A 17,496-nucleotide genomic window follows, 5' to 3' on the forward strand; every position below is an offset into this window, starting at 1 on the left:
CAGCATTGAAAACTATGAATCGCACTTTTATATTTCAAGCAATGATTTATTTTCCACGCTTACATTACATAGGTGTTGCGAATCCATCGAACATGATTAGAGTTTGTACAACTTTACCTCACCAGTGCTGCATTCGATCGGTGGATTTCCTAAATTTAACTCATATTTTTCAGACGTATCTACCGTAAAAGATGTTTCTTTTCTTCTGTTTCTTTTGTAATTGTCGTACGAGACATTCCTCTTTTTTCTTCCTACCTAATCGAACCTGCTACCACTCTCCAAAAGCTAGCGGACTTCTATGTGCTTCCCCATCGACAAAAACCCTTCACTTATCGTGCAATTAAATGTTAGCATGAATGCATCAGTGCATATGTACGTATTACTCACTATTTCTGAGTAAGGGTTTGTGTTTTTACTAATTTACTTTTATTTTAATTTGGCTATCGCATTGAACGTGCCTCCTCCACCCGAACAATTACACTCACGGTAGAGCTGTTATTCACATCTACCTGTTTGTGTGGGTGTGTGTTCGTGTGAGTGAAAGAAGAACCTCTTCGATCTGGCCCTTACAATATGCTCGTCGCACACGAAATGCTTACAATTAATTGTTCATAATCTTTTCCTCGCTGCTGAGGATCGCGGACTTTGATTTTAACCATTGCAATCGATCTTTACCGGTAAGTAAACGATTCGATTGGTTGTATGTACATGGCCTTACGTACTACGCGTTAGAAGGAGAGGGGATGTAGAATGCTTTAAGGCGGAAAACGAAATTCGATTAGAGGTTTGTTCCGATTTTGTAACAAAACGAAATACCTATTATAATACTAAAAAGTGCAACGTTTAACGCACATTCCAAAAGAAAGAAGGTACATTTGAAACCAGTGACAGGTTGCAACTACACCAAAGATACGGAAAATGCCGTAGTACGTCTTCTCCGCAATAGGGTAGTATGTGGTGACCATGGTTACTTGAAAGCTCGGTGAGTGGAAACCATTATAGTACAGATCGTTAAATAGGTGCTCGCAACAGCGAAAGCACTCACGCAATACTCACTTGCAGTCGTGCGCTAAAGAAACGAATTATTTTCCGATTCTTGTCTTACTTTTTAAAGGAACATTCTCGAAACCCTCCAAATACGACGATGCATTACTACACGGTTCGTAGAGTGGTATTTTATGCAAAAGAGTTCATCCAAGCAAAGACCCCTTTCTAGTGGGGGATAAGTACTCCTCCAGGGTGTATATATCTATGTACATGTATATAAATAAATCTTCTTGACTTTGGAAGGAAAGATCACCAATAACACGCTTAAAATGCCTCAGATGGGCTCTGTGCCTGTAGCTTTGAAGGAATTCGATTCTAGTTCGACTCCCGCGGATCTCGTACGGTGGTGATACCTCCGAGTGCTTACGTGGCTACACTATAGGTAGTACAATTCATGGGTGTGTGTGTGACAATGAATTGATTCTGTTACTAGTTGTACAAATTGTACGCTTCATCTTATCTATCTCCTCTCCTGCTTATCTGTCAAAAGAGGGCTTTCCTGCCTAGTGCATTCATATCGCTTAACTTACACGATAAGTTTTCGAAATTTCAGTGCCTGTGGGAGAGATATTGGGCTTGTATATCTATGTCTATACTGTTTGCTCACTGTAATTCCTTCTACGCCAAGTACAAATCAATCGGTTGGCCTTCTGAGAGTAGAGTGTGTGGTACGCCTGCGCTTCACACAGCCGCCGGTGCTGTGTTGGCTGCACATCGCCACTATACGTTAAGCTTATCTACTATGCTTCAATGCTTTCCAGCTCTTTATCTCCTCTTAGGTAACCTGACTCAGTCAGTGTGTGTGTGTGTGAGGTGACCGTGGTAGGGTCCCCACCATCTTCACGATCATTTCAATTCCTTCCCATACTCTGCTTCATCCTGCCGCACACATAAACACTAAGCCAAACCGCAATAAATAAGCTGCTGAAAGCGAGTGTTGCCGCCGACCCACATACCCCACATTAAATGCTGCCCCGAGCACGCGCGGGCACTCTCGCTTCCGGTCACGCATAGCTTTGCGCCAGGTTCGGTTGCTGGGGCGGCTGCACGCTCTGCTGCAGCGTGCCCACCGCCCCACAGTGCTCGGACAGATGCCCCGTTAGATGAGCGGCGCCGGTGGCCCCCCCGCCGGCCGGGTCGAGCGTTAGGTTCACGTTGCAGGTGCCCCGCTCGACCCAGTGCTTTAGCCGCCCGCGCAGCTCCTCCAGACTCTTCGATTTGGCCTTGTTGATGCGCTTGTACTTCACGTCCTTCGGTTTCGTCACCGACCGGTGGTTGGACATTACGCGATTGAAGTTCGTCACCGCGCCCTGCACCTTGCAGCCGCCGCCCTGCGCCACCGGCGTCATTTCGCACTGGTCCGACGGCTCCACGTCGCAGCTGCTGCTGCTGGTAATGATGACCGGTGTGCCTTCCTGCCGTGCGCCGCTCCCTTCCCCGGCCGGCTGAACGGTGGAGATGCATTTTTCGGTGCGATTTTTAAACTTGTCCCGCTTCTCGCTGACCGCATCCGGTTTCGGTGAGGTGGGCCCGGTCGTGGATCCACTGCCGGGGCCGCTTCCCGCCGTCCCATTCGCACCGGCCGCCGCATTCTGTGGCTCCGGGTCCTCCTCCACGCTGTACACGGTTTCGAGGATTTCGGGCCGCCGCAGGAAGCAGTTAGACCGGCGGGTATTGTTGTACTTCAGGTTCGTCTCGATCGCGTCCGAGATGGACCGCACGATCGTGACGTCGTTCGTCATCTTGCAGGAGCGTGACTTGAGGCTGCCGCCGCCACTGATGCTGCTGCCGCCGCCGCCGCCGAAGTAGATCGAGCTGTTGCAGTCCGAGTCGACGTCCTCGAGCACGACGGCCGAGTCGGAATCGTTGAGCGAGTCAAAGTCGTTACTGTTGCCGCTGCCGCCCGCGTGCATCGGTGCGTCCATGCCGACGTCCATGATGCCGTGATCGATCAGCCGGCTGGAGAGCGTTTCGATGATCCGCTGCTGCCGGTAGATCGTCAGCTCGCGCTGGTAGATCACGTTCGAGACCTGCTTCTGCTTGCGCATGATGCGCGACTCGAGCAGCAGCAGCTGGCTGGTGAGATAGTTGAGCTGCTCCGTCTTTTCCTTCTGCAGCCGGTGGTTCTGCTCTTGCTGTTGAGGGGGGGGGGGGGTTGTCAAGGGGAAAAATAACGAGAAAATTATATTAATTTATTGTTTTACAAGAGAGAGAAATGGGACAGCATGGAACATTTATTTCGCGTCTGTACAAACGGATGGAATGGAAAGCCACATTGTAAAGTAATTGAAGTTTTCGCTCACCAATGTTGGTAAACACCAAAGGCACATCTTAGACCAAACCACTACATTATCGTTGCATACCACTTTACCCCTTTTCTCCGAGGAAGAACATCTCCAATAGGATTGTCTTCTGCACGAGTCTCAGCTCAACCGTAAACGTGAGCCACATTTTGGATGGTCGTTGTGGCGGAATTGTGCTTCTAGGGAAGGACGGATTTGATGGCTGCCAGAGAACACACCTTCTTTTACTTTCGATGCCTTTTTGCCTCACGCCCTGCCCTGTTGTTCCCTTGTCCCGATCGTTCCAACCAAAAAGTTGGAAGTGAACTAAATAGATTACACGCCACAACCGCGCCAAGACAGGCTCCAAAGTGGTTGATGGGAAACTTTTGCACGGTAAAACACTTTCGTATACAGCACGAAACCCGAACCCGATTTTGGGGCATTGCGCGAAAAGGGATGCATCGTTTTGTTCGTGCTGTACTTTTGAGCAAGAACATTTTTGCTTTTCTCTACTCCTTTTCTAGTCTTTCCCCTTTGTGTTGCGGGGATTTGGGACGCCTAGTTTTACCCATTTCTTCGTAGAATGTGTTAAAGTTTGGAATGGTTTTCTTTTCCGGAGGGGAGCAAAAAAAAAAATAAAGAAAAGGATGCATGTAATCCTATTTGTGGGTAAGTTTGGCTATTGTGACGTGGAAGTTTTAACAAGTAAAGCCCCTGTAGCATATCTGCTAAACAGAACTTGTTATAAACCACACTATCAGCTATAGACACATTGTACATAACACACTTCGGAAAGCCAAATCACACTATTGATACACATTCATCATATTACATCAGCAAATCAATCCACACCATAGCAACATACCCAGACTATACCGCCCATAGAAAAAACCATTGAGACACATTTATCGAAAACAACCGAAACGCGCAACATGAGCAATTCAAGCGTTACTGCAGCAAAGTGGACAAACAGAGAACGCATAGGGGGCGTCCATAAATTACGTAACGCTCAAAGGGGTGGAAGGGGTTCCCTGTAGCGTTACGGTTTGTTACATAGGGGAGAGGGGGGGTTCACATTCTGTTACGTAACGTAATACAATCCTATCACTGGTCACTGACAAATGATCGCCCACCTGGGTAAGTTTTGCACTTTTATTTCTTTATATCTTTTGATAGGGAATACGAACTTGACATTTATAAAATACCAAAACAGAGGTTTGACAGAAAATTGCCATGAAAAAATCCACCGTGTAATACAGATTTAAGAGCCGTGTGTCTCAGGTAAAGACTGTAGTTTTCAATCTTACCGTCAACAAAATTCAAAATACGAAAAATGTTCTCAAATGTGTTGTTTTACCTTCAGTTTGGATTCTACATTGTTGAATTACACAAAAATTACCTTTTTCATGCATTTATGAGAAATGTCATTCTACGCTAAACGCATCGACCTGTATATTATTGTTGGTAAACAACAGTCGTGCGGTGCTGTCAATCAGGATTAGTTGGATAATTCGGCTGCCAAATTAAGGGGGGGGTGTTCGATCATGCGTTACGTAATTTTGGAAGGGGGGTCTCCTCCAACGTTACGTTTTGTTACGATAGGAGGGGAGGGGGTCGAAAAATCCCAATTTCAGCGTTGCGTAATTTATGGACGGCCCCATAGCAACTTATTGCTAAAAGCGCAGTGTAGGCAAAGATCGACGAACGCACTCGTTCTTTGGCTAGAACAGTTTATACTTTCCAGAACCTTTGTAAAAACACTAAAAGCGCAGCATAGGCACAAATTGACAGACACCTCACTCCGATACAATGCATAAATTGCAGCTCATATCAATAACCTTTAATTAGGACAAAAACACATTCCAAAACCAAATGTACGAAACCCATTGAGTATAAATAAAACCAATTCCGACCGTGGCAAGGCAGATTCGTTCGGACTGTCAGGATAGGAATATGCCCATCAAACATCTATCGACTTCTCATTTAAAGAGTTTAGTTATGTCCCCCTACCCAAGGTAAGGCCTCTAAACTCATACATTTCCAGTAAGGGAAACCTACTAAAGGTTTCTATGATCGCCTGGACGATCAAGTGTCGAAAAGTCCGCTCGAACAAAGTTAACACGTTCATCATATGGCGACCGTAGCTATCGCCTAACCCATTACATGGCGACCGTGACTATCTTCCGAACTTACTACACCCCGTTGCCCGTCAAAATCGAATGTTCCACCAGTCGTCGGTTGGGTTTACACACCCATCCGGGGATTCTATCGGTTGTTGCTACCAATTTTGGGTGTAATGTTTTTAATGCTTCGCTTCTTTTCGCTGTTTCCATTTGAGTTACTTATTGAAGCAGAAATAATCTCCTGACAATTGTCAACTAACGGTAACACTATTTAAGAGATTATTTACGTGGTTTGTACTTATTTATTTTTGTATTATTTTTTTTTCTTTGGCACAACAACCGTTGTCGGTCAAGGCCTGCCTGTACCCACCAGTGAAGTGAGCTTGACTTTCAGTGACTTTTTGTTACCGTAGCAGGATAGTCCTAAATATGGGGGCACGGGCTATTCGGGGCTTAAACCCATGACGGGCATGTTGTTACGTCATACGAGTTGACGACTGTACCACCAGACCGGCCCTAGTCTTCAATATATTCAATTTTAATTTATTTATACTTCTTAAATAGATGAGAGTGGTTCGGTATGTTAGATGACTCGTTTTTGGAATACATGGACAGCTAAGCTATCTCTGTCAGTCTCGTTTAAAAATCTCCCAAAAGTGCATGAAACACAGGCACGTTTTAACGTATTGCTGGATAAGCTTTTGTTATATTAGTGACTTTCCTATCACATTGGCCAATTGTATGATGGGTATATAGTTTCCAATGACTTCAAATATCTTTGCTCTTTGTTAATATCTCAAACTTGTCCTCATCTGCTTGTTCACAGAATCCATAGTCGTAAGGCGTTGGAGTCCTTTTTTCCAACATTCTGAAGTCTACGTCCAACGAAGAAATCAAGGTTTAAAAATATCTAAAATACATAGTCTCACTTTACTCTGTTTGATTCTTGATATCCACATTACAGCGTGGCAATTAGGCAAGATACTTAAGAGTTTTGTCATTGTTCACGCCTCAGAAACTTGTTTAAAACGACAGAAGTTTGAAAATGCCCTTACAAAACGTAAGACATTAAAAGGACAGCAAGAGTCATTGTATTAAGTTCGAGGTTCTCTATCATAAATTCTTTCAATCGAACGGAGAGATTTGAACTTTAGACGTACGAAATTTGATGAATTAACAATAGCGCTAACTCAAACCAATTGGGAATTATTAACCGTGGGCTAATAATGCACTACGCTTCGCAAAACGCCGGAGATCTAATGCCCAACAAAAACTGCGCAGTCTTCGAAACAGCACCAACCAAGCAAACTTTGCTCGCGCTGCTCGGATTTACAAACAGTTAAACCGTTTTGTGTACGCTGACTACGTTAGAAAGATCGAATTAAGATTCAAAAAGGATCCACTAGCATTCTGGAAATTCATACGGAATAAGAAATCCTGCGACCGTCTTCCAGCTGTAATGAACTTCAAGGGAAACATCATTTCGGGTGAAGATGACCTCTGCAAAGTTTTTGCTGAACATTTTGCTTCCGTGTACACCTGCAATTCTTCGAAACCTCTTAACCTATCTTCAGCACTTTCCGCAATCAACGACGCAGTTGACTTATCCACATCTACTATCAGTGAAGATGAAGTCGATGCTGCCATATCGCAACTGAAGCTTTCGTATGCCTCTGGGCCGGACAACATTCCCAGTGCAATTCTTATTCACTGTAAGGCTGCTCTTTTGCCTATTCTGACTCAACTTTTCAACAAATCCTTACAGTCGAAATGCTTCCCGCAAATATGGAAATCTTCTTACATGTTTCCTATCTTTAAAAAGGAGACAAATCTGATATATGTAATTATCGCGGAATCTCTATGTTATGTGCTTGTAGTAAGCTGTTTGAAAAAGTTATGTTCCGCCACATTTCCTACGCTTTCCTGCCTGTTATATCTGTTATGCAACACGGCTTCATGCCTAAACGTTCGATTGAAACTAACCTGCTTCATTTGCTTCAATTTTGCTACTCCAATATTGACAAGGGCCTCCAGGTTGATGTCATTTATACCGACTTCTGCGCTGCATTTGACAAGGTCAACCACTACTTATTGCTTGCTAAATTATTAAAATATGGTGTACACTCAATTTTTTTAGCATGGTTAGAAAGCTACCTAATGAACCGTTGCATTAATGTAAAAATTGGAAAAACTTTTTCTGACCCTTTCTGTAACTTTTCTGGTGTTCCACAAGGAAGCATATTAGGGCCATTATTATTTATTATATTTATTAACGATATTGTGTTTGCTGTTCCCAACGTCAATGTTTTACTATATGCAGACGATCCTAAGATGTTCCTTGCTGTTGAAAATTCAAATCACTGCGAAATACTTCAAGATTCCATAAACCGTTTTTTGACGTGGTGCCATGATAACGAAATGTTTGTGAATGTACAAAAATGTAACTGCATTACTTTCTCTAAGAAAAGGATTCCAATAACTTTTAATTACAAAATAGCTCAAGACAGTGTGCCGCGGTCATCTGTAGCTCGTGATTTAGGAATAATGTTAGAAAGTAAACTTATATTATCGTGCCATTTCCTCACAATCGTCTCAAAAGCATTAAATATGTTAGGTTTTATTCTACGTGCTTCTTCCGACTTTAAAGATCCTTTCTGTCTTAAATCGTTATACTGTGCCCTAGTCCGTCCTATACTAGAATTTGCTTGCGTTGTTTGGTGTCCAAACCAAGTGACCTATATAGACATGATAGAAAAAGTTCAGAAAAAGGCGACACGCGCTATGTTTTATCGTCTTCCTTGGTCAAACCAAATGCCACGCCCCCCGTACCATGTCAGGTGTCAGTTATTTGGTCTCGAAACTTTAGAACACAGGAGAAAGAATGCTCAATGTATTTTCATGCATAAATTATTAAATGGGCTTATTGATGCACCTGAAATTTTAAATCTGATCAGTTTTTCTGCACCTACTAGGGATCTTAGAAGCAGGTCTTTAATCAGGATCCCATTTCGATCTTCTTCATTTGGCGCTAACGATCCTTTAATTAAAATGTGTGTCAGCTACAATAGACTTGAATCATCTTCAGATTTTCATATCCCTGTTTCTCACCTTCGTCAGTTGTAAAGGGCTAGTGTTATCTATGTTTAAGTTGTTTACTAATTAAGAATTTGTATCTGTTATTTAGGCCTATTGCCCGATAACATTAATAAATAATAATAATAATAATAATAATAATTCTCTTTCAATGCTAACCTTAGATATTGAAATACAGTCTTTCCCCGAGTTACGCGACACTCGAGCTACGCAAATTTTTGATTTTGACTAATTTGACTAAAACTATTGTCAAATGCAATATAATTTGAACTATTGTTGAATGTTTGAAATCGCTAAAACCATAGAAATAAATCTAATCTTCTATCTTCTTCTTCTATGTAGCGTAACGACGACGACATGCCATGGTCTATTATTGGCTCGGACCTATGGCTCCACGACGTGCATGTTATTGAGTCGTTAGAGTTGCTGACTATTTCGCGAAACCACCCCTAATCTTTAATAGGATTTGTATTAAATTTGTATTATATGTGTAATTTAGTGCATGAATGCACCACATGCAATCAAAATAACCATTTAGCAACATAATCGTAATATTTGACATACGCGAAAATCTGATATAAGTTTCCGGAGCGCAATATTTGCGTAACTCAGGGAAATACTGTATCCAAGATAAGTCGTTCTGAGACATCTAACGACTAAAGATATCTACACACCTTGAATACATCCAAAGATGAGATAATCAGCCTCTAACTGACTTCCTTGCTTCATGAGGATTAAAGAAGCAAACACCAAAGATGTTGATGATAACAAAATAAACAGAAATAATATGCTACAAAATTGCTAGAATGATCCTATTTGACACAATTCTGGATTTGTACTATGATTTCAAACAATCCTCTTATTTACTCACACAGCGCACACTATTCTCTTTATACCTTTCTATGATGCGTAAGAATCGGCTCCAGTTTGAAGTCTCTGTGAAGACACTTTTCGTTTTATGTCTCATTGCAATATCTCGTCTATTAGCCTTGGCGCTACTGAATACGTTTTGAGGCGCACGATCGATCTCGTATATTGGAACACTCGCATGTATAGAGTAGCGTCGTTTAAGGATGCATTTGGTTTGGTTTTGTTTTCTCTGCCCTCCATTCCCGATTTTGCACAACCCTTCATTACTCTCTCGCATTCAAAACAAACATAAACACACTTCTCTAAACGCGATCACTTGCCATGCTATTCCAACAACACTTCCCGCACGGCGACCTAAGTAAGTTCCTCTTTCATACAGAGTCCCCAATATCCTCTCGAGAGGGAAACCTCTTCGTACAGCTTACTCTCTCCAATCAGCCAAGTATTTACTGTGTATAATGTTGTAATGAATCTCATTGCACCTGCGTGGTGGTGTACGGGGTGGACAACTGCCGCACCGAGTCATGGCATGGCGTCTCGCGGTTCAGTCGCCCAGTCAGTAATGTGGTAACTACACTACAAGCAACCAACAACACAACGTGCCCGGCGTGCTTTCGACGTGCAGCAATGGTATGGATGGGAACAGTGCAGCAGCCAGCGTCAATCGGCGAGGAAGGTAGTGTCAGTAGGGTTCGACAAGGAGACACACCAAATACGCCTTGTACGCCTTCGCTACATCACCACAAATGGACGTTTTCACTGGAAAGAAAGGATTCTATGATGATGTGAGGGAACCGTTTCAGACGAGGCAATTTCATAGTAATGACATGAGAAGCGCATTGTTCCTTACCAGAAGAAAAAAAACTTTGGACTCCTATATTCCCATTTGAAATTAGTCGTATTAAGAACAGAGTTCAAAACCTTTTCCTTTAGAAAGCTTTTTAAACATGTAAAAGCTATCAAAACAAATATTATAAGTTGAAGATCGAACCGACGGAATAACAAATCAAATCACACACGCTGGACAATAATATCAAAAAAGAGATGAAAACATTACAAACAAGCTTTTGAAACAAATCATTCAACTGACAGAACAAAATTGAACACTCTTTATTCCCCTTCCTGACCTAAAAGCACCATTGTGTAGCTTTCTCATCTATTTAAACCCTTCAAAACTAGAAACCCTGTGTCTTTAAACCCTTAACGAGAAAAAAACAAGCGAATGAGCCTCGTGTGACTATCTCACTAACATAAAACTTAAAAGCATAAAGCAGGAACAACAACACGAACCAACAAATCTCGCTTCTGCTTCCGCGTTCCATTAAAGCCCAAGTCAAACTAAAATTAAGAGCACTCTGATGCTAATACGTAATAAACGAAGCAAACTAAGCAACGCCAAGATGAATGCTCTTTGACACAGAAACAGAAGGCAACCGCCATCATTCGCTTTGCTTACTCGCTGAATCTGCGGCCGACCCTTAACTTTTGTCACCTTTTTTCACGTAAACAGACAACGTGGTTTGATTTCGTGGGAATGTGTGCGTGAAACTGTACACTCTATCATCATTAACAAGCCAATATTTAATAAATGATAGATGTAAACGAAAGAGAACACTTGCCAAAGGAAATTGTGAAATATGCTGTGTGTTAAAATCAATTGTTCTGGAGAATGTTGGCAAGGGTTCTATAACAACTCAAAACCATTTCCAACGTGGGCATATGTTTTTTTATTGTTTGTTTTATCTTTTTCATTTTGTTGATTGGGTTAAATTCAAATAATTTCACACACAGCTTAGTTGATCGAAAAACTGCTATCTGAAAGCTTATATAGTTGGAACGAAATTGAAACAAGAATGCTGAACGAATAAATAACAAAACTCTTAAGCTTAAGTATTCCAGGCGAATAATCGTTCAAAACACAAGAAAGCAGAAAAAGAAAAAGTAAGCCAATGAGCCCAAAAACAATAACCAATGGATTAACGCGTACATGTATTTGGATATATTGTATTTTACTATTATGATTATTACTTAATGGATAAGCAAACGGACAAAATATAATACTGTTGTTGAAAGCCCTGTAATTTGTGTGTTTCTTTGTGAAGGTATTCCTGAGCTTTTCAAAATACTAGAGTTCTTTCTTTGGTGGTAAGTAATCTAATTGTAATATTCAGTATTTAAGTCCTCAAAGCTATAAGGCTGTGACACTTACTTAAATACTTAAATACTTACTTTAGTAGGGAATACTTAAATGACACCAACAGAACCTGCAATTGTTCCTGATGCTTGCCACCATCACACACACCATAAACTGTGTTGTGGAGTGTTGTGCTATTAAATCACATTTATGAGACTATGTTGTGGATTATTCCTGTTGAGCAGTTAAGCCGTTGCTTTGATCGTCAATCCATTTCATTGCTCGTCTTGTCGGTTATTTGACAAAGCGGTAGAATATCGTGCCACGGATGTTGTTGTTTAATCCCGCGTTTTGCATGACACCTTTCAAGACGACATTGAAAAGCAGACAGAAGAGTTCGTCAACTTACCTAACAACCTATGAGATTCCAACTATTACGACATCAAGCTCCATAGAGCGCCTCTTTCATGGTGACCTTTGACAGCCAGATCAACTTTTCAGAAAAGTACTTCTGCTGAATGATGTTTGATAGATTATGATGTTCTATGGAATAGTCTGCCAGTTTGAAGTCGATGGTGCGTGAGGATTTGGAACTCTCGGTCCTTCAGAAGATTGTGCCCTTCCACCATTCGATTACCTTTTCATTACATTGTACAGAAATAATTCAAATTATACAACTCTCAAAACTCAACGCTATACTTATCTCTAGGATATTATCGTCGTCATACTTACGTATTTTGTACGAGTGCAGTACCGAAATAAAGTATTAAGATCATCTTGCTTTGAATTGATTTATCAAATTTTTCATCCGTCATTACTTGCTTATTTAATGTCTTTATTCATAAATTACAATATGAAATAAAATGCAACAGCATTAATCGTTAAAGTAAAATTTATTAAATCAACTTATCCTCACCTAATCTACTCCATAACAAACTACTGAAATTGCAAATTTATACTGTATTTCTACTAATTGATTCCATCGAGCTCGGTGTTTTTGATGTCTTGGATCGTGTTTCCATTATGTTAGCTACAATAAGTTGTTTCATTTTCGTAAAATGTTCGATTTGTTGATAGTTCACGTTTGAATTAAGTTTCTTAAGAGTTTGAGCCTTTATTGGTTTAAAGTACATATTTATGCTATGTTCTTTAAATACTATCAATTCCAATTGTATTCCCTCTTATCGTCTCGTCTCTGTAACTCACTGTGTAACAATTTAATGGTAATGCTAGTCATAGGATTCTTAAATACATTGATCTTTTACCAATAAACTCAATAAAATGAAATAAAGAAAAACCAATAAACTTAATAAATTGTTTTAAATATTTTTGCAATCAAGAAGGACACCATGTTGATATAACCATTATAACCCAGGAGATATTTAAAAACAGATACCAAATTTTCATCAACGATATACTCTTCGATAAACATCTCAGAATTATCACTATGATTCAGTTGGTAACGATTTTGTTAAATTTATTTTAACAATTAACTTCTACGCCTTGCTTTATCCTTCCGATGTAGCATAATCGCGTTAGGATATCATCTGGAGCAGGGACTTTTAAGTATTATTAAAAAACCCATAACAAAACAGATAGGACAACATATATTTCCTCATTGTATTGATCAGTTTGACTGAATTTGTGCTCAATATTTTACTGTTTTTACGGTCAAATCCATTCCTTTTACGTTATACGTTAGGTTAAATATTTCATTTCCTTTCTTTTTCAATTTGATGTGCATCGAAAACAACTGGGGTAACTGTACCAGTATTCGGCAGTGTACCTGTTTTCGGAAGGGTAACTAAAAACGTGTAATAACGCAAAAACACGTTGAAAATTTTCTCAATACATATTTTTTTAAATAAAGATATGCTCATTTGTTATTCATACACGAAGTTTCACAAAATTTCCTTGCATATTTTTCAAAATATCAAACAAAATGTGCAGAGTTCAACATATTTCGGCAGATTTGATGTCAGCCAATAGTTTGGCAGGTTTCATTATTAAGAGAACCAGAGCACTTAACAATGAAAGTGTGGTTTTTATGAAAGATTCTATGGTTGCAGATTTATACTAGCCCGCTTGGAATATTAAAATCACTAAAAACGAGTAATTATTCACTTTAAATGCTGCCGAAAATAGGTACACGATGAATGTTGATTTTTGACAGATCAATGCTTTGGGCTCCTGCCGAAACTTGAAACAAAAACACAGTTTTGATTTCGTTGAATATTCGTTTAAAACTTGAGCAGAACACTACAATACGTATGTCGACACATAAAGCCACATTTCTTGTATCAAATATCACCAATTTCACTGCAAATTATCCAATAACTTGAGAGAAAAATAATAATTTGTAAGCCAGTCGGAGCCGTACTCTATAGCCGTCAGGCAGTCTCATTTCTCCAATGCCTACTTTGATTGTAACTGTGACTTTGATTAATCAAAGTGACTGTAAAAGTTGCCAGCAAAATGCCCAAATTGGGCAACATAAAATTAATAATTTAAGCACTTTTCAACACTAATCTTAGGGAAAAGAAAGTGTAAAACTGTGTTAAACATTTTTGTCTACCTATTGGCATTAATTAAAACATTTACCGATCCGTATTCGCGTTGCCGAAAATAGGAGCACAGCCTGCCAAAAATAGGACCAAACTGCTGAAAATAGGAACAAAAACAGTGTTTGCATTTTTATGAATATCGCTAGAAAATGCATTTGAAACTGCAGATAAAAAATAGCACAACATAATACGATAGTTCATCGTCCATAATAATGTCACTTTCAAAAAAAAATAATAAACATTGTAGGTGTTCGCGCTGTTTTAGTGAAACTGCTGCACTAACCTGCCGAATACTGGTACATTTGCCCTGCGTAAAAACATTTTTTCTGGTCAGTTTTGATGTGTAGCTGTGTCGAATGTTGAAAGAAACTCAACAATATCGTGCGCTTTGTGTTCAATTGCAATGCGCCGCAATTTATCCACTTTTTCAGCCGGAATTTGTTTGGGAGATGCCAGTTGCTTAAATAATTCAAACATGCGTTCTTTTGCACAATACTCTATGATGGAAAAGGAGTCCAATTCATTTAGAGGAAGGAAGATGTCAAACTGTCTTTCTTTCAGTATTTTTTCTCCCATTTCTTTGAGAAGCTCTTTTCCAATTTGTTTGGTAGACGCACATTCAAGTAAGCACTTTCCATATAGGTTTGATACATGTAACATCATTTTCAAATTTTTAGAATCTATTTGTTGTCTTAAAACATTCTTGTCTACTGTAGCAATACATTGAATCAATTTCTTGAAAAGAATACTATTTTCTGTAGCAAAACTGTAATCTAAGGCACTCCAACCGAACAGTTCATCTTTTACATTGATTGAATCTGCAGACATCTTTTCCAACAACTGGTCGATGACATCTACTCTTTTCTTCACAGCAGCCAAATGTAATGGTAAACGTCCAACTGCATCTTTCTGATTGACGGCAGTAGAATTATTGGAAAGTATATCACGTACCTGTTGTTCAGATTGATCGAGTATAGCCATGTGTAGTTTACATCCATGACTTTCCCGTAAAACCATTATATCGAAATAGTCTCGCATGTCAAGAAATTCATTCGTCCAGTATGATGTCGACCGGAAAAAGGATACATTCTTGAATTGATCTTTGTGATCGAACAGCCAACAAGCTGCAAAGTACGCCGCAAATATTCGATGAAAAAACTGTGGAATACCATCTCGCACTCCTTGTATTATTCCCGTGAGCTCTGAAGCCTGAGCAATCGCCTGTAAGCATTGCTCACCGTCTCGTAGTTCATCTTGCGGTAAAAGGTTATCTCTCGTGGGTTTATCAAACAAAGCAAACATTGCCATCAAACAGACCTGTCGTTTGTTCAGAATATTCTTATATTGTCGGTGTTGATTCGGAAAAATAGTCACAGCGAGGCAACCAAACACGTCTGGATCAAACATTCTCGTCAAAACATCAAACATTTTCATTTTAAAAGTTTTCAGATAATAATTAAATGCCTTAGTTTTCCATTCATCTGTTGTAAAGTTCTCATTGAAAGCAGCGTAATGAAATGCGTTCCATCCGTTTGCTGAATTTGCAACTGACGGATCAAATCCTTTGGCAATCAAGCAGGGCAACATGAAAAAGCACCCATTCTCCACCGTCCAATGAAGAAGATTTCTCCCTTCATCGTCGATACTGTTTAGATCGGATGATTGATCCAGGAGATATTTGAATGCAGACATCGATTTCTCATGATCAAGATGACCATATTTCGGTAACAATAGCATAATGTTCCGAATAAGTATGTTCCGGATGATTGTGTTGGTTTTTCGAACAATGTACTTCAGCACCTCCATGTTTCCTACCGATACTGCACAAGAAAGAAGAATTTCAATTATTTTCTGTTCAACTAGACGGTCATCCCTATCAGTCATTAGCGACCTGTCGTTGTTTCGAATACAGCATGTAGAGGGATACTCATTCACATTCATGGATGGAACGTCACAATCAACTTCAGCATCACAGTGCATGTCTTCCATGTCTTCGAATATTTGAATATTTAGTTTCGAGCTAAGTTGTCGAAATAAAAAGTTGAATGCTTGTGTATGTTCGCTTATAATGGCCAACTTAATCATTACGCATAGTGTTTCATCATCAACTTCGCTCGGAAGTGAAACAGTCAATTCTTTCACAATAATCTTTACACTATAGATAGGATCATAACGGAATACTATATCTATCAACTTATTTAATTCCCTTTGCAGAATCTTTTCTCTTGATTGTAATACAATTTGCTCGAACATTCCATACATTTTTTCTTTGAGAGTATGCTCCAAAACCGAATAGCAATGCAGATCATATTGATCTGTAAAAATATCAAGGCGTTTTTCATTCAACAGATACTCTACCACTCTTCGGTGAAAGCTTTTCGCGGTCATTTTGGTATGTTCATGTGCCTCTAAACATTTGCCACAGAAATGTGCATGATCCAATAAACTCCACAAATTGTTTGCAACTGTTTGTTCAAACAAGGCATCCTCATCAACTGTCGCCTGATGCTCTAAAATAGTGTTGATGAAGCTCTCATGATGATAGGCAAAAGCATAATCTAAGGCACTCCAACCGAACAGTTCATCTTTTACATTGATGGAACTTGCAGACATCTTTTCCAACAACTGGTCGATGATATCTACTTCTTTATACGCAGCTGCCAAGTGTAATGGCAAACGACCAACCGCATCTTTCCGATTGACGGCAGTAGGCAGTAGACTTTCCAACAGTATCCCACGTGCCTGTTGTGATGATCGATTGAGTATAGCCATGTGTAGTTCACATCCATGACTTTTCCGTAAAATCCTTCTATCAAAATAGTCTCGTATTAAAAGAAAATTGTCGTTCCAGTATGATGTCGATCGGAAAAAGGATACTTTTCTTAATCGATCCTTGTGATCGAATAGCCAACAAGCTACAAAGTACTCTGCAAATATTCTATGACAGAATTGAGGAATACCATATTGTACACCTAAGACAATTCCAGTCTTTTCATTTCCCTGAGTAATTTCCTGCATGTATGAAAATGCATTATATTTATCTTGTTGTGTTAATATATCTTCCCTCTCCGCATCATTAAATATGACAAGAATGGCTAGTAGCCCTAGTTTTTGTTTGCGTCGTATGTTTGTTTCTGAATAATTTTGTATATTGACAGGAATAAGTGACGCTGAGTCAGTTGTGCCACATTTATCGGTGTTCAATATTCGTAGCTTTTTTTCTACAAAATCTGTTATTATTATAAATTTATCAAAATTCCGTTGGTCTAATATCATTTATTTCACAGTTCGTTGGGATAAATCGACACCCTGTTGAAGTATTGGTATAAGCATCGAACATCCCATATCTAGAAACAAAGGAATATGCATTAGTTCGTTCA

At 39.7% G+C, this 17,496-nt stretch overlaps 1 protein-coding gene across 1 annotated transcript; it reads right to left on the reverse strand.

Moving 5' to 3' along the window:
• Positions 1 to 5: 5 nt before the first annotated feature.
• On the reverse strand, positions 6 to 15,369 carry LOC120905198. The gene is made up of 2 exons (XM_040316070.1): positions 15,355 to 15,369; positions 6 to 3,182 (listed from the first exon to the last, which is right to left on the reverse strand). Exons 1-2 carry the CDS (start codon positions 15,367 to 15,369, stop codon positions 2,052 to 2,054), a joined length of 1,146 nt encoding a protein of 381 aa, XP_040172004.1. The 3' UTR covers positions 6 to 2,051.
• Positions 15,370 to 17,496: the final 2,127 nt, after the last annotated feature.

This window comes from Anopheles arabiensis, chromosome 3 (assembly GCF_016920715.1).
Source record: "Anopheles arabiensis isolate DONGOLA chromosome 3, AaraD3, whole genome shotgun sequence".
Lineage (NCBI taxonomy): Eukaryota > Metazoa > Arthropoda > Insecta > Diptera > Culicidae > Anopheles > Anopheles arabiensis.